General features: G+C 34.2%; 1 protein-coding gene and 1 non-coding gene across 9 annotated transcripts in view; both read right to left on the reverse strand.

Moving 5' to 3' along the window:
* The window catches only part of LOC106978369 (A disintegrin and metallopeptidase domain 3-like), a 151,898-nt gene that overhangs the window by 97,731 nt on the left and 34,949 nt on the right, over nucleotides 1-19,218 (reverse strand). For 7 of the 8 annotated variants that reach the window (XR_008295986.1, XM_015076052.3, XM_053216566.1 and 4 more), the window contains 3 exons: nucleotides 14,285-14,361; nucleotides 13,405-13,582; nucleotides 3,066-3,131 (listed from right to left, as the gene is read on the reverse strand). Coding sequence is in view for 7 of the 8 variants with exons in the window: in XM_015076052.3 (XP_014931538.2) it covers nucleotides 3,066-3,131; nucleotides 13,405-13,582; nucleotides 14,285-14,361 (321 nt within the window). In the remaining variant the exon portion in view is untranslated. Of the gene's footprint in view, nucleotides 1-3,065; nucleotides 3,132-13,404; nucleotides 13,583-14,284; nucleotides 14,362-17,824; nucleotides 17,904-19,218 lie in introns of those variants that run through there. The other variant, XM_053216567.1, reaches the window with a different exon arrangement.
* TRNAR-UCG (transfer RNA arginine (anticodon UCG)) lies at nucleotides 11,267-11,349 on the reverse strand. Its single transcript has one exon. It is a non-coding gene; the product is annotated as a tRNA-Arg (tRNA).

The raw sequence follows: 19,218 nt of genomic DNA on the forward strand, positions 1-19,218 counted from the left end.
AGGAGCAGGAAACATAAGAGGCTTTCCTAACACACAGGATAAGACAGACCTAGACAAAATGCCAAGATGAATACATCCCAAAAGAAAGAACAAGAAAAGGTCAGGATCAGGGATCTAATTGAAACAGATATAAATAATATGTCTGACTCAGAATTTAAAAACAACAGTCATAAGGATACCAGTTAGGCTTGAGAAAAGCATAAAAGACACAGGGAGTCCTTTCTATAGAGATAAAAGACCTAAAAACTTCAGAATGAAATAAAAAATACTGTAACTGATGTGAAACCAATTGGATGTAATGAGCACAAGAATGGAAGAATCAGAGGAAAGAACAAATGATGAAACATGAAATCATGGAAAATAATGAAGCTGAAAATAAGAGGGAACGAAAGGTGCTGGATCATGAATGTAGACTTGGGAACTCAGTGACTTCTTAAAGGATAGTAACATTGGTATCATAGGAGCCCACAAGAAAAAGAATAAACTATATGGTCAACTAATCTTAGACAAAGCAGGAAAGTATATCCAACGGGGGAGAAAAACAATCTCTTCAACAAATGGTGTTGTGTAAAATGAACAGCAACAAGCAGAGGAATGAAACTGGACCACTTTCTTACACCCTACACAAAACTAAATTTATAATGGAAGAAAGATCTAAATGTGAGACAATAAACCATCAAAATCCTAGAGGAGAACACAGATAGACAGATAGCAACCTCTTTGACATAGGTTGTAGCAACTTCTTACTAGACACATCTTGGAGGCAAAAATGAACTATTGAAACCTCATCAAGGTAAAAAGCTTCTGCACAGGGAAGTAAATAGTCAATAATACTAGAAGGCATTCTATGGAACGGGAGAAGGTATTTGCAAATGACCTATCTGATAAAGGGTTAGTATCCAAAATCTATAAAGAACTTTTATCAAACTCAACGCCTCCCAAAAAAATCCAGTTACATAATGGGTGAAGACATGAATAGACATTTTTCCAAAGAAGACATACAGATGGCTAACAAGACACATGAAAACATGCTTAACATCAATGATCAACAGGGAAATACAAATCAAAACCACAATGAGATACCACCCCACACCTGTCAGAATAGCTGAAATTAACATATTAGGAAATAACAGGTGTTGGCAAACATGCAGAGAAAGGGGAACCCTCTTACACTGTCGGAGTGAATGCAAACTGGCTCAGTCACTCTGAAAAAACAGTATGGAGACTCTTCAAACAGTTAAAATACTACTACCCGATGACTTAGCAATTGCACCACTAGGTATTTACTCAAAGCATACAAAAATACTGATTCAAAGGGATACATGCACCCTGAAGCTTATAGCATCATTGGGAACAATAGCCAAGTTATGGAAAGAGACCAAGCATCCATTATTTATTAATGGATACAGATGTATGTACATCTTTGTACATGTACATGTACATCTATGTACATCTTTGTACATGTACATGTACATGTACATCTATGTACATCTTTGTACATGTACATGTACATGTACATGTACATCTATGTACATCTTTGTACATACATCTGTATCCATTAATAAATAATGGATGCTTGGTCTCTTTCCATAACTTGGCTATTGTTCACATATATATTCATATATATTACATATATATATTGTTCACATATATATGCATATATATGTGTGTATATATATATATATGTGTATATATATATATACACTCAGCCATAAAAAAGAATGAAATCTTGCCATTTGCAACCTGTAGATGGAGCTAGAGTGTATTATGCTAATCAAAATAAGTCAGAGAAAAACAAATACCATATAATTTCACTCATATGTGAAATTTAAAAAACAAAAAACAAAAGATGACCATAGGGGAAAAGCAAACTATAAAAGAGACACTTAAGCATAGAGAACAAACTGAAGGTTGCTGGAGGGTTGCTGGAGGGGATGGGTTAGATGGGTGATGGGTATTTAAGGAGGGCACTTTTTGTGATGAGCACTGGGCATTATATAAGTGATGAATCACTAACTTCTACCCCTGAAACTAATATTACATTATATGTTAACTAACTAGAATTTAAATAATAATTTGAATCATTAAAACAAAATGAAAAAAGTTCCCAAAGGGCATTAGCTAGTAAATCAGATTAAATTATATTAAATATTTTATTAATTGGATATTGTGAACATCAAAATTAAATTGAAATAATATATTTCATTAATAAGTGGGAAATAAAGCATTATAAATTAATTTACAAAATAGCATATATAAAACAAGGTATATGAATACATACAAATATGCATGTACACATTAAAAACAGGATGTGTGCATATGATTTATCACCTGGTAATAAAACTATATGTGCTTTTTTATTATTTATTTATTTTGTCTATCTATTCTTTACAGTAAGTTACTGATTTTTAAAAATTATTTAAAGACCTAAACATTTCCTTTTATGACATTATGACACTCACTGAGACACTTTACGCAAAAATATCAGTGATAATGGACAAATCTGATCTTTTAACTTTTTACTCATATGACTTTACTCAAACTGATTACATAAACAAAAATTTCCATAACTAAAAAAATATTCCTACGAATAAACCTCATTTTTGAAATACGAAACTTCCACTAGAGAACTCAAGCAATTGTACACATAATCTTATAAAAGATAATATTTAACAAGGATCTCCAATTGAGTAATAAAATAGCTTGTTTTAAAATGGAAACTTACTTAAGGAAAAGAGTTTACCACAATTTGGAGCAGATTCAGAAATTTCTATAGCTAGCTGTAATCCAACAGATTTAGTGTAGTAGAACCCTTCCATACATACATATCTGTACATTATTGCTAGAATTCTCTAATGATTTGGAAATCAACATCATAAATATTGGTCCCCATATGTCAATGTAAAACCAATAGACAACATTTTTTTTATGTCTTGCTATACAGAGATACATAATGTGAACAGAGGATAATACCTGTATTGCAACCAAGGGAAGTTTCTTTTTCATATTCCCTTTGAATTTAAACATAAGACAAAGATATGATGAAATATATCAGTAATACGCACCAAGGCTTTATCCATAATGATTTGAATTTTCAGAATTCTTTTCAATAGCTCAACATCTGATTTTTTCTGTGAAACAGAGGACATCAGTTAAATAAAACATTTTTTTAATTCTTATATTGTTTGTAATCTTCATCTACATTATATACAAATATGTATACATATATATATATAGACATACATACACAAAGAGAGGTATAGATACATATAAATACAGATTCATCAAGATATAAATAATAGGAAAATAAAAGAATAAATGCCCACTGAATAAATAAGCAGGTGAGATTCCAAATACAAATTCTAAGAACAAATCAGAAGCTTTTACCTATATTCTTAATCATTAGAATCCTCAAAAAGTTACCAGAGAAACCATGTTTCTTTCCTCTTAAAACCTTCCTCCAAGACCCTCCCTCTGCAACCTTCAAACTAAATAAATCCCCATCAATGTTACACCAGATGTTTGCCTCTATTTTCTCATTATTTTTATTATCTATATTAACTTGTGGCTACACTCAATAGAATGCATCCATTTTTAGAATACAGTTATATGAATTAGTACTAATGTAAATATCCATGTAATAATTTCCATAAGTAAGATAAAGAAAATTTCTATCATGTTCTTCAGTCAATGCCCACATGGCTCAAGGCAAGCAATAATCTGATTTTCTCACCACAGGGTAGAGAATTTCATGTAACTGGAATCATATGGTGTGTACTTTTATATCGGACTTCTTTCACTCAGAATTCACCCATGTTGTTGTGATTGTTAGTAATTCATCAGTTCTTATTACTAAGTAGTGCACCATTTTAGGAATACACCACAACTTTTTCATACATTTACCTGTTGATGATGTGAAAGGTGAAATAAAACGGAGTCACTTACATCAAGGGGTTTTAAAATGAAATTGGGAGGCCATTAAGGAGGTGGGCCTTTTGTACCTCCTCACTGGATGGAACCACAAATTTCTGAGTTGGATCCAAACTTAAATATTCCAAGGAGTCTGCACAAACATCTGCAACTTGCTATAGTAACAAACTTTTGCTTAGTGACAGCCTTAGCAGCCAATTATGTTTAGCCAAGTTTAGTTTTCTGCCAACAACAGCCAAAATCTTTGTAAGCAACATATGCAAGCATCCCCTTTCATCTTTAAAATAAAACCTTCACTTTTGTTCCCTAGGGGACAATAGGATTGCTACCCAAATCTGTACTCACCAAATTGCATTTCTGAGACCCCAAATAAATGCTTTTATTTTATTTCAGCTCCTTTCTCAGTTGACAATGATCATTTGGATTATTTAGCCATTTTGGCTAATTTTTTTTATTTTTTTTAATGTTTATTTATTTTTGAGAGACAGAGTGTGAGTGGGGGAGGGGCAGAGAGAAAGAGAGAAAGACACAGAATCCGAAGCAGGCTCTAGGCTCTGAACCGTCAGCACAGAGCCTGACGTGGGGCTGGACTCACAAGCCATGAAATCATGACCTGAGCCGAAGTCGGATGCTCAACCTACTGAACAACCCAGGTGCCCCCCATTTTAGCTATTATAAACAAAGCTGCTATGAATATCCATGCACAGATCTTTGTGCAGTTAGCTATATTCTTTCATTGTTCTTGGTAAATATCTGAAGATGGAATACTTGAGTTATGTGATAATTGTGAGTGTGTAAAGTAAATACAAAAGTGCCAGATTGCTTTCTAAAGCAGTTTGATCATTCTGCATTTTCACCCAGAATAAGAGTCCCAATTGCTCTTCATTTTTGCCTATATTTGATATTGTCTTTTCCATCATTTCCATTTATTGGTGCGTGCTGATATCTTATTGAGGTTTTAATTGGCAGTTCCCTGATGCTTAATGTGAAACAGCTTTTCACATGTTTATGGCTCATTAATTTGGTTTCTCCTAAGTTCCCTACTAGAAATTTTATGTATTGATATTTAAGCCAATGCTCTAATTCAGTTTTTTAAATAAGAGTCAAGATTCATTTTATTCCATATGGATGTCCAGTCTTCTAGCAGCATTTAATGCAGACATCATTCTTTAATCTTTTAAAGTCCCCAGCACCTTTGTGGAAAATCAATCTGCCATTAGTATGTGGGTCTACTTCTGACCTATTCTGTTCCACTGATCTATATGTCTATTCTTACACCAATCACGGTATATATCTCTATAGCAGGGGTCAGCAAACTATAACCCAAGGTATGGCCACCTGTTTTGTAAAAAATATCTTATTGGAATAAAGCCACACCCATTTGTTTATATGTTATTTATGCTGCTTTCATGCTACAAAGGTAGAGTAAGGTAGCTGCAATAGATCATATACCTCACAAGCCTAAAATATATACTACCTAGCCCTTAAAAAAAAAACAGAGGTAATGTAAGTCCTCTATTTTGTTCTTATTTTTATTTATTTTTTAAATGTTTATTTATTTTTGGGAGACAGAGAGACAGAGAGCAAGTGGGGGAGGGGCAAAGAGAGCTGTCAGCACAGAGCCTGAAGCCGGCTCCAACTCAAGAGCTGTGAGATCATGACCTGAGCCGAATTCGGACACTTAACCGACTGAGCCACCCAGACGGCCCTATTTTCTTCTTCTTTTTAAAACTGTGTGACTATTCTAGGATCTTTGCATGTCCTTATGAATTTGAGAACCGATTTTCACAAAAATGTTTTCTGGAATTTTGATTGGGATTACACTGAATCTACAGATCAATAAGGGGGAAATGAACATCTTAACAACATCAATATCTTTGTTTCCTGTGACTTTGCTAGACTCTCTTATATTCCTGATAGCTTTGGTAGAGTTTCTTTGTGATCTCCTATATACAGAGTTAGGTCACTAAAAACATAAGGTTATTTTTTCCTTTAAAAAATGTATGCCATTTATTATTCTTTTTCTTATTGTATTATCCAGAAATTCCAGTAAAATGTTGACTGAAAGTAGAGAAGGCAGACATCCTTGGATTATTCCTAATCTTAGGGGCTGTTTAGTCAGTTCAGGCTGTAACAAATATACCACAGGCTAGGTGGCTTAAACAACAAACACATATTTCTCACAGTCCTAGAGGCTGGGAAGTTCAAGATCAAGGCACCAGCAGAGGTGGTATCTGGTGAGACCACTCTTCCTAGTTTGCAAATGGCCATCTTCCTTTTATATGCTCACACAACAGAACAGACAGAGAGATCCATGTCTCTTAATTTTTAATAAAAGCATAAATCCCATCATGAGAGCCTTACACTCACCACCTAATTTAACCCCAATTATTTTTCAAAGGCCTCAACTTCCTAATACCATCTTACTGGGGGTTAGAGTTTTAACATATGAATTTGGGGATAGAGCATGCAGTCCATAAGAGCGGCAAAACATTCTATCACTTAGCATTCATTATGTTAGGTAGATACTTATAGATGTTCTTTATCAGGTCAAAGAAGTTTTCTATTCCTAGTTTTTATCATGAATGGATACTGAATTTTGCCAAATGATTTTTCTGGAACTACTGATATGGATTTCTTCATAAATATGTTAAATTGTTTTATTCAATTCCTATTTTCCTGTACTGATTTAAGTAATAATGCCTCAAAGTCCCATAGATACTATAGTCAGAATTTTTGAAAATAAAAATGGCTTTATACCATAATGGCAACTCGACTGGCTAAAAAAAGATTGGGATATTGTATATTTCCTAAGGAAGCCATTCTCTACACCCCTTATATAGACATTCCTGACCATCTTACAGCACTTAATTTTGGCAAAGTCTAAAACCAGTCTGAGTTTTTCCACCTTTGTGCCTGACTTTCTTTGATGCCAAGATTCCTATAGAATTATTCATTATTTATATAGTCCAACATATTAACCATATTATCCTGGTGTTGTCAGTTTTTATCAGGGTTTCTTGAGATAATTTTCAAATTCAGGACTCTTCTATTCAACAAAGTTTTATTCTTTACTAACCTGGAATACTTTGGGTGCTATTTAATTCATGAATGACAATTGTAATTATCTTTAATTTCTATTATCAGTCTTTCATATTCATACTCCATTAGCCATGATTCCCCAGAAAAACAGAATAGGATGTGTGTATATATAGACATTTATTATAATTTATTATAATTAGATTTATTATAAGGAATTGGCTCACTTAATTATAGAGGCTGGCAAGTCCAGAATGGGCCAGTAGGCTAGAAATCCAGGGACAGCTGATGCTACATTTCCAGTCTGAAGGCAGTTACTTGGACGATTCTGTGGGATGGTCCATCCTTTTGTCCTAGTCAGGACATCAACTGATTGGATGAGGTCCATCCAAATATGAAAGGCATTTCTGCTTTACTCAAAGTCTACTGATTTAGATGTTAATCCTATTCAAAAACACCCTCGCAGAAACACCCACAAAACTTGACCAACTATCTGATCAATATATCCCAGTCAACTTGACACATAAAATTCACCATTACACATTCTTAGGTTTTTCTCTACCATTGTTTATATATAATTGCTTTCTATTCTCTTAAACCTGACTGTAATCTCACAGTGTCTATTCTCTTATTTGTTAGTCTTATTATCAATGTCTTTCATTTTTAAAATAGCTTTTTCTCTTACATTTACTTCCTGAGCACTTCCAAGGATCTTTTAAACAGACTATATAAAGGTACGCCCTTAGCGTACTACAGACCATATATATCTCTGGGGTCATGGTCATATTATCTGGGTTTGAATTTTAATGCTACATGTTACCAGAGAATTTCCTAGGAAAATAATTTAAACTCTATAAATCTGTATCCTAATCTGAAAAAGGGGGTAACAGTACCAACTTTTAGAATTGTTGAAAAAATTGGAAAGATAGGATATATGTAAAGCTCTTAAAACAATATGTGGCACCTATGAGGCAGTACATGAATATAAACTAGAAGTTTTTTCATTCACTTTGGATTTTGTGTTTTTCCACCTTACATTTTATACTTCTATTTCATATGCTCCGTGTTTACTCCTTTCCAATTATTATTTTACAACATATGTAGTTCTTTCAAGTCAAACCATTCTTGAACAAAGGGTGGGGATTAGTGACTTTTATTAAATTTTTGTTTTATTATAAGAAATGGCCAATTATCCAAGGATATTTGTTTCCTTCTCCAAGAGAAGAGATGTCTATGAGACACCTGTCCAGGCCCAACTCTTGGGGTGGGGATGCATTCACACTTCTCCCATTACTCTTGACTAAATTCAAATAACCTAGTAGGGGACTCCTGAGCCAAAGCTAGGAAGGGAATCAACCGGAGAGTTTCATCCACTTTGGTATTTTCATGAGCAAGACATAAACCTGTTAAGCCACTGAGAGTTGGGAATTGTTTGTTTCAAAATCTAGTGACATTTGACCTAATAGTGATTCTCATGAAAAATACCGATTGAGGACAGCTGCTTACACAATTCTTCCATGTTTTCATCTGGTTGAAAGTTCATGATATTTGGCAACTATTGTTTGTGAATTTGGTTGTGATTGCTTTTGGTTACTATCTTCAATCAGGATGAGATTAGGGTCTCTTTGTTTCTGCTTAATTATTTGTTTCATTTTGGGGGTAAGAACATGTCACATTAGGAGGAAAAGAAATAGTTTCAATCAAAAAATTTCAGTTATGTAGTTCTGGGTTGGTACAGAATTACAGACTGGAAATTACTTTGCCTCACTTTAAGTAATTGTGGTATTGTCTTTCAACTTCCAGTATTGCTGCTAGGAAATTTCAGGCTATTCTGCATCTTGACTATATAAGAAACCCGATTTTTTAAATATCAGAACAGAAACTCACCTTAAATAATTCTGAGAATTTTTCTTGGATTATTTATGATTTATTCAACTCTTTATTTCCTCTCTTTATTCATACTGGGACTCCTATTGTATCACCCAAATTCTTATTTTATTTTAATTTCTTATCTTTCAAATTTCCCTGTCATTTGTCTTTATACTTTACTTTTTGTGTGATTTCTAAAATTTTATTTTGTGAACTTCCTATTGAGGTTTCTCTTTTTTTTTTTCATTTTTATTATCATAATTTTAAATTTCTAAGAACAATTACAGGCTGAATGTAATTTTTTAAATAGCACTCTATTCTTAAATTTATAGATGAAATATTTTCCCTTATTCCTCTGAGGATATTGCCATTTTGTTTTCTTCACCATCTGTATTCTTTGATACCTCAAGCTTTAAAAATTTGTTTTTTCATGTCTCTATCTTCCATATTAAATTGTTTCATCATATGTCTAGGGCCCCTTCATTTATTAGCAATTGAGTATTTAACAGTTTATTCCCACATCCCTATGACCATAAATGGAATTTACAGGCTATTTTTTTCAGAGAAAGCAATGTGTCTGGGTTGTTGGCAGGGAAAACCCTGTCGATATGATTAGTTTTGATTCTTTTGGCTAGTTTAATTCCTTCCTGAAGAGGGGTCTTCCAATACAATTCTTAGAATGTGTAAGCCTGGTTCCCAATATCCAATGTGCCAAGTTTAATTTACACACCAGTTTTAGTATGATATTCCTCTTCCACCTGGAAATACAATAGAACATCTGTGTGTGGTGTCCCCATTTCAGAGACTCCCCAAAGAAAACAGCTTTCAAGTATGTCAGTCTCCAGTTGATTAGTACAGGAAGCCAAGGTTGCTAAATACTTATACAACTTATTTTCAACGAATTATCTTCTTGGGCCCACCTTTAAAATCACTTCCTAGGGCAACTGGACAGGCAATTCCAAAAACATTTGAATAGTACTGCAGTACATGTCAAGTTTCCAATAGCCTATCCCAATTACCCAGTTTAGAATACAAATTTGGGGCACTAAATCAGCTATCTCCAACGTCCATTGTTATTACTCCTCTCCTGTTTTCTTTGTGTTTGTATGTTTATGCTGGTTTAAAACTTCCTTTTCATTTCAGTGGGTTTTTAAAAAGGGGCAGGGGGGTAAAGACATGTGTTTAATATTCTTTTAATAGATAAAACCTTTATAGTATATTGTTTGGTTTCTCTTCTACTTTTCAACTCTGGATTATAATGAAGGTATTTACCTTGTTTATAAGTGTATCTGTGTTTACTTTCATGAATGTTAAAATATGCTTAAAATAGAAACTTTTATGTTATTTTTTTCTGTTGCTTTGACTGAAGATATTCACTTTCTTTTTTTGTGCTCATAAAAGCATTAGTCATGTGAAAACATGTTTACTAAACCTATAGATTTAAGTGTATCAAATTCAGGATGAAATTTTTTTTTCATTTGTCAAGTTACTTCATAAAAGATATAAAATCCCCAAATACATACAAATATTGATCTCCAGTCCTGAAATGACATCCCTGGTTTCTTCTTAGGTTCTGAAATGTTTATCTCTATTTTACTTCATTATTACATTTTGTTTGTACCCAAACTTTCCATAATTACTTCCAATTACCTTTCCCCACAACATTAGAAAATATGGTGATCAAATAATAGTAGTAGTGATTTTTACTGGGATTTTACTTGTCTACATACTATGCTAAGGAATTTCTATATATAAATGTACTTAATCTTTGAAATAATTGTATGAGTTAGATATTATTTTTATTATCAGTTTTTTACAGATAAGGAATTTAAACATAGATTATGTTACTCGCCAAAGTTTTTGTGGCTAAAATGGACAGACTTGTAATTCAAATCAAGGCAATGGAAGGTATATTATCTCTATCTTATCTAATCTCTGTCTTATTACTGATTCACTGGAGTGGGTCTTTTTCCAAACTTATGTCCATCTCTTAGGGTCTTCCTCTGCCACAGAAGAGTATTCATGGAATCCTTTAAAGTTTTTCAATTTACTTATGTGATAGTACTCTATTTCAGTGGCAAAAATTGTCTTCAATTGTATTCAGTGTTGTATTAAAACATGCAGATGGTTTCCAGAGCTGGCATAAAGTTGGGGGTCATCCCTATATATGATTATATTTTATAATTTTATGAGCTGTATATGTACCAATATCTTTGACAAAATAAATACATGCAAATTAAAGCAACAATGAGATGGAGTTCATCATAAATTCAGTTTAAGTACCACTCATTACTATTTTGTTTTGCTTCTCTTTACATTTATTTTTGAGAAACAGAGTGAGACAAAGCATGAGCAGGGGAGGGGCAGAGAGAGAAGGAGACACAGAATCTGAAACAGGCTCCAGGCTCTGAGCAAGCAGTCGGCACAGAGCCTGATGTGGGGCTCGAACCCACGAACTGAGATCATGACCTGAGCCGAAGTCAGACACTCAACCAACTGAGCCACCCAGGCGTCCCTGCTTCTCTTTAATGTGATATCCAATCATGATGAGAATATGTAGACAGGGATTCATATATATCCATACATATGGAGATATATATATATACAGATATATATATATATATACATGTATGTATAGATAGATAAGATAGATAGATAGATAGATAGATAGATAGATATCAAAAAGCCAGGTGACTGGGTGGCTCAGTCGGTTAAACATCCAACTGTTGATTTTAGCTCAGGTCATGATCTTACAGTTCCTTAGATTGAGCCCTGCATTGGGGTTGTGCTGACAATGCGAAGCCTGCTTAGGATTCTCTCTTTCCTCTATCTTTGCCCTTCCCCCCTGCTTGTGCATGAGCACTCTCTCTAAAAATAAATAAATAAACATTAAAAAAATAAAAACACAAAATATGACATAATTTTGTAACATATTTAAATACAAAAGGGTACACATCAAAATGATTGCAGTGGATTCCACAATTTCATTTACCTCTAGAAAATAGCATATGATCCATTCTTATTTTCCTTACATATGTGTCTATTTAATATTTTAATAGATGTTAACCAATATATTTAATTTAAAGTAATAATAAGTGTAATATAATTTACCGTTAAGTAAAAATTTGCATTATCCTTTTAACAACAAAAAGGAAATTTACTCCACTTTGAAATTTCCTTTTTCTTATTAAAAGATAATACACATTTTAAAATATCCTGTTTGCTATTAAAAGGATAATGCATATTTTTACTTATCATTAAATTATGTTACATTTAAGAGGCACATGCACCCCAATGTTTATAGCAGTGCTATCAACAATAGCCAACTAATGGAAAAAGTTCAAACGCCCTTCAACTGATGAATGGATAAAGTTGTGGTGTATATATACAATCGAATACTAGTGAGTGATCAAAAAGAAGGAAATCTTGCCATTTGCAACAACGTGGATGGAACTAGAGTGAGTGTACCATGCTAAGCAAAATATGTCAGTCAGAGAAAGACAAATATCATATGATTTCACTCATATGTGGAATTTAAGAAACACAACAGATGAACATAAGGGAAGGAAATGAAAAATAAGATAAAAACAGAGAGGGAGGCAAACCATAAGAAACTCTTAAAAACAGAAAACAAACTGAGGGTTGCTGGCGGGGTGTTGGGTAGGGGGAGGGGCTAAATGGGTGATGGACATTAAGGAGGGCACTTGTTGGGATGAGCACTGGGTGTTATATATAAGTGATGAACCATTGGCTTCTACCCCTGAAACCAATACTACACTATATGTTAATTAACTTGAATTTAAATAAATTTTTTAAAAATCTATATACTTATAGATCTACATTTATAATTAGATATATTAAAAGAATTGGAACAAATACTCCAATACTCCAAAAGCACTATCTCTCTATAGACAATGAGATTTAGGACAATTTCTTGCCCCTTTTCCACTTTTAAATTTTCTATCAAAATAACACTTTGCTACAAAGAAAAAATGTATTGGCAAGGAAAATTCTGAGAAAGAAATAATCAGCAAATTTGTGTAACATTATATTAGTAGAATGCTAATTCAATAACAATGCAAATATGTACATATGCATCAATATACTTGCAATTAGGAAAATGTGAGAATTTTTATTGTTTAATTATGTGTGTTTATATCTATTACATTTTCTATATATCATGTCTAAATATAAAAATATATTTAAAAATTTTTTTAACATTTATTCTTTTTTTTTTTTTGAGAGACAGAGAGTGAGCAGGGGAGGGGCAGAGAGAGGGGGAGACACAATCTGAAGCAGGCTCCAGGCTCTGAGCTGGCAGCATAGAGCCTGATGCGGGGCTCAAACTTATGGATGGTGAGCTCATGACCTGAGCAGAAGTCTGACACGCAACCAACTGAGCTACCCAGGCACCCCCAAAATATAGTTAAAATAAATATCTTACAATTGAAAAGTTTAATATAATCATTATCAGTTTAAATCTGTTTTCCAAATGTAACACATTCCAATGTGAATAAATTTATCAAAGATAACACAAGTGAAAATCACATTTAAGTGGTTACTTACTTCTGATTTCACAAGTATCCGGTAGGACTGATCTACCACTTGGGTCGTGGGATAATTTTCTTGTAAGGGCAAAAACTCAATTTTATTATTCTTTATTTGATAAAGCATATGCTCAAATGCAGCTGCAGATTCCAAAGGTTCAATGCCATAACTGACGTTCTCCAACTGCAATAATCCCCTAAATATTTAAACACATAAAAAAGAAATAAAAAGATAATTAATATAGAGTTCCCACTGAGAAATGTAAATCACCATTAAATAAAAAATTTTATAGAAATTTAACAGTGGTGCTTGTGGTCTAATATCTAAGAATCATCTCTTTGTACTTTGATAAACTTTCAAACACAATTTTATAGCTTCTCTCTATTATGCCATTTGGAGTCATTGTGGTTCTAGTGTGACTAAGAAATTTGAATATTCTTCAAACTAGTTAGTGGAAGCTATTTCTGCATAAGTATTATGACTGCATGCCTGGGACAGTGATTAAAAAAGAGAAGGAGGAAAAGAAAGTATATGGGAAGAAACACAATCAAAATCTCTATTTTCTTTGTCTTCATTCTATCCTTCAAGATGTTTCTGAAAATTAAAAGATCACACAAGATTTTGGGGACGGCTGGGTGGCTCAGTTAACTGTCCAACTTCAGCTGAAGTCATGATCTTGCAGTTCATGGGTTCAAGCCCCACTTCAGGCTCTGTGCTGACAGCTCTGAGCCTGGAGACTGCTTCAGATTCTATATCTCTCTCTCTGTCTGCCCCTCCCCCATTCACACTCTGTCTCTATCTTTGTCTCTGTCTCTCAAAAATAAATAAACTTAAAAAAAATTTTTTTAAAGACCACACAAGATTTTCAATCATGTTCATCTCTAGAAAATGCCATTACCTGAGTCCAGAACAAGTGCTAAGTGTCACAACTGATTTTGGAACCTCTGCGGCATATCCTTGATAAAGGCAATGGCCCTAAAGAGGAGTGTATGAAGATACATTCATGAATAATTGGGCTTTTTAAGTTTTTATTTAAATTCAGTTGGTTAACACAGAGTGTAATATTAGATTCAGGTGCACAACACAGTGATTCAATACTTCTATACAACATCCAGTGCTCATCACAACAAGTGCATGCATGATTTGTAAATAAAGTTTTTGGTTTATCCTTACTACCTAAACATCATCAAACATTCAGATGTAGCCATTACCATATTATCCACCAGATATTGCATTACTTGCAATCTCTTCCTCTTAACACTTTTTGATTAAGAATAATCATGACTCTTATCCTTCCCCAGATAATCCTTGCTATAATTCTAAATTGTTTTCAACTTCCTTTACTGCATCTTTTCTTTCTAAGCCACATTTCTTGAATGTATAGTTTATAACTACTAACTTTATGTATCTCACAGTAGTAATTTGACTTCAAATCTGAACATTTCACTTATTTTTTAAGTTACCCAAAAGTATCTTAAATGATATTTCTTTTTTTTTAATTTCTCTGTAATATCTCACCATGTTTATCATCTTATTCCAAGCTCTCCTCTCCATGGACTTTCACAGCATTAGTCTTCCCAGTTTCTCCCCTAATACTCTCTTTCAGTGAATATTCCCATCTCTCCCCTTAAAATTCTAGTGATTGTACAGTCAGTTCTGTTCCTTTGCTAATGCTATGCTATTATGATTCACATTCTTTCCTATGAATTTGTTTATATGTTGTTATTATACATTATTAGCTGCCATACATATTACTTCCATTTGTTCCAGATAGGAACTTTCCTCACTGAGAGGCAGTGGCACAGGTAATACCTCTTACCACCACAGGCTGCAATAGCAGAGGTCCAGTAGAGCTAGAAGAACAAAGCACAACAGAATAACTTTAAAACCTACAAGAAAGCTAAATTATCATTCAAACAACACACTCTAAATCTAAACTTAAACTGGGTGACTGCCTTCAAAAACAGAAGACTTAAATACCAAGGACACAAGCAAAAATCACCCACTATATCAAGAACTGAAGAAAAAAAAGAGAGAGAAAGCAACCAACTGATGCCAATATTGATATGAGACACACGTTGGAACTAGCAGATAAGATTTTAAACCAGCCATGGAGAACTGCTTCCGTGAACAATTACAAATTATCTTGAAAGAAATTACAGAACAGAAATAAAAGCCACAAAGACAGCAAATAAATTATTAGGAGAGGCTCAAAAGTAAAGTGGAGATGACAAGGGTTAGAATCTCTGAACTTGAGGACAGATCAGTGGAATTTATCCAATATATGAAACAGAAAAATGAGCTAAGAAAATCCTAGAGCCTCAAATAAGCTGTGGAACAATAGCAGATCTAAAATATATATCAGAATCCAAGAAAGAAAACAGAAAGAACGTGGAGTTGAAAAGTACTCAGAGAAATAAAGGCTGAAATTCTGGTCAGGAAGATAGAGTAGGAAGCCCTGGACCCCCTACCATAGAACAAATACACCAATTTAGCAGTAATACATGGACAAATTCTCTTTATGATTAATCAAAAACTAATTGAAAGGCTTCTGCACCACTCTAGGAGAATGCAAAATCAGACTCATTAAAGCCAATATGGAGATTTGGTATACCTTACATCAGGGACACTGTCCAGGGCACTGCCATATGATCACAAAGAGACCCTTTGTTTCCCAGCTTGACCAGGGAAGGAAAGGGATTTTTCACATATCAGGTGCCCCAATTTTTCTGAAGGGGCTACCAAAAGAACTGTGTCACCAGTCTTGGAGCCCTGATGAGTTCAGCACAGCTAGCAACCCAGGCAAAAATAAGGGTGGCGACTTGGACTAGTTACACATAATTGATCTGCAACACAGAGTAATTGATCAGCACAGAGTAAGTTAATGCAAAGTCTAGCTTTCTGCCTTTCACTAGAGAAGGAAAAAGGTTATTCATGCATGCAGTGCCCCACTCCACCAAAACTGCTCATAGAATTAGCATCTGTCTCACCAATCCTGGAGCACTGATAGAACTGGTACAATCTAGTTGCCTCTACAATCTAGAGACCAGAGATAGCAGTTTGGAATGGTAGATACCTTTGATCCTCCTTCCTAACCAGCACAGAGACAGCAGGACAAAAACAGGTGCCTGCTTCTACCTGAAGAAATAAAAAGTTAGTAGAGGCCCCCAAAATCAATGGCAAGGCTGATTTGGGGAGTCCGCATCTGCATAAGGCCAGTTGGTCAAGACTGGGAGAGGTGACTGCTTTGACTATGAGCCAACAACCCAAACAGTGAGTCAAGTAAAATGAAGAATCAGGAAAAAAATGTTTCAAACAAGGAACAAGATAAATCTCCAGAAATTGACCCTATTGAAATGAATTTAAATGATTAACATTAGAGAGAAGTTAAAAAGAACTCTCAGACACAAACTTCCAGCTACAAAATAATAAGTAATGGGGATATAATGTACAGTACAGTGACTGCAGTTAATTATTCTATATTATACTATATTGTCTATTTGAAAGTTGCTAAGAGAATAGATCTTAAAATCCAGTAACTGTATGGTGATGGATGTTAACTAGAATAACTGTGGTAATGATTTGACAACATATACAAATACTGAATCATGTTGAACATCTGAACCTGATATAATGTTAATGCCAATTATACCTCAATAAAAAAATAACTCTCATACAGATACACACTGAGGTCAAGAGAACAATGCATGAACAAAGTAAGAATTTTTTTTCTTTTTGTTTTTAATATAATTTATTGTCAAATTGGCTAACATACAGTGTGTAAAGTATGCTCTTGGCTTTTTGGGGTAGACTCCCATGGTTCATCACTTACATACAGCACCCAGTGCTCATCCCAACAAGTGCCCTCCTCAATGCCCATCACCCAGTTTCCCCTCTCCCCCACCCCCCAATTAACCCTCAGTGTGTTCTCAGTGTTTAAGAGTCTCTATGGTTTGTAACTATTTTTCCCCTTCTCTTCCCCCATGGTCCTCTGTTAAGTTTCTCAAGATCCACATTATGAAGTAAAACATGATATCTGTCCTTCTCTGACTGACTTATTTCACTCAGCATAATACCTTTCAACTCCATCCACATTGCTGCAAATGGCAGGATTTCATTCTTTCTCATTGCCAAGTAGTATTCCATTGTATATATGAACCACATCTTCTTTATCTATTCATCAGTTGATGGACATTTAGGCTCTTTCCATAATTTGGCTATTGTTGAAAGTGCTGCTATAAACATTAGGGTACACGTGCCTCTATGAATCAACACTCCTGTATCCCTTGCATAAATTCCCAGTAGTGCTATTCCTGGATCATAGGGCAGTTATATTTTTAATTTTTTGAGGAACCTCCTCACTGTTTTCCAGTGCAGCTTCACCAGTTTACATTCCCACCAACAGTGCAAGAGGGTTCCAGTTTCTCCACATCCTCACCAGCATCTGTTGTTTCCTGAGTTGTTCATTTTAGCCACTCTTCCTTGTGTGAGGTGGCATCTCAGTGTGGTTTTGATTTGTATTTCCCTGATAATGAGTGACAAACAAATTAATAATTTAAAAAAGAGATAGGAAAATTCACTAGAAAGTTTCAGCAGCAGACTAGATCAAGCATAAGAAAAATATCAACTTAAAGACAGGTCTGAGTAGCAAACAGACTAACTTACTGGGGTATTATCAAAGCCTAACTGACCTGGGGAAGAGAAATACCCAACTCCAGCCCACTTGGGCCATTCTGCCCCACCTAAGGAGGAAGAAAAAGAAAAACTGAGAAAGATTTGTGATGTGCATAGTCCAGAGGCACAGGCCAAGTAAAACACTGAAAGTTAACCATATGACTAAAAAACACTTTTCTCCTCACAGCTGACCACTACATTACTGAAGGCATATTTATAGCAGTTCCTTTCACCTGCTACATCATGTCCAGCTATTGAGAAAAAATACCAAAGGCAAAAACACAATTTGAAAAGACAGAGCAAGTATCAGAAACAGACATGGCAGGAATGTTAGAATAATATTTATTATTATACTAAGTGCTCTAATGGATAAACTAGACACTGTGTAAGAATAGATGACCAATGTAATCAGAAAGATAGAAATCCTCAGAAAGCGCCAAAAATAAATGCTAGAGATGAAAAAACACCGTAACAGAAATGAAGAGTACCTTTAATGGCTCACTGGTAGTTGAGAAGTGACTGAGGAAAGAATCTCTGCACTTGAGGATATATCAACAAAACTTTAAAATCTGAAAAGAAAAAAAAAGGCTAAAACAGAAGAATATATTCAAAGACTACGGTACAACCACAAAAGTTGTAACATACACACGATGGGAATAACAGAAAGAGAAGAAAAAGAGACAGGAGCAGAAGATATATTTGAACAATAATAACTGACAATTTCCCCAAATTAATGTCAGACACCAAATCACAGATCCAAACAGCTCACAGAATTCCACACAGAATTAAAAAAACAAACAAACAAATAAAACCCACTACACTTTGGAACATCATTTTCAAACTACAGAAAATCAAATATAAAGAAAAAGTCCTAAAAGAAGCCAGGGGGGAAAGACTTTTAACTATAGAAGAACAATAATAAGAATTACATAAGATTTCTCTTCCTAAATCATGCACACAAGAAAAGATTAAAGCAAAATGTTTAAAGCATTGAGAGAAAAAACACCCTGCCAACTAAGGATTCTATATCTTGCAAAATTATCCTTCAAAAAGAAAGAAGTAAAGAATTTATGAAACAAACAAAAATTGAGGGAATTTATTGCCAGCAGACTTGTTTTCAAGAAATATTTTGAAAAAATCCTATATAGAAAAGGAAAA

Source organism: Acinonyx jubatus, chromosome B1 (assembly GCF_027475565.1).
Source record: "Acinonyx jubatus isolate Ajub_Pintada_27869175 chromosome B1, VMU_Ajub_asm_v1.0, whole genome shotgun sequence".
Taxonomy (NCBI): domain Eukaryota; kingdom Metazoa; phylum Chordata; class Mammalia; order Carnivora; family Felidae; genus Acinonyx; species Acinonyx jubatus.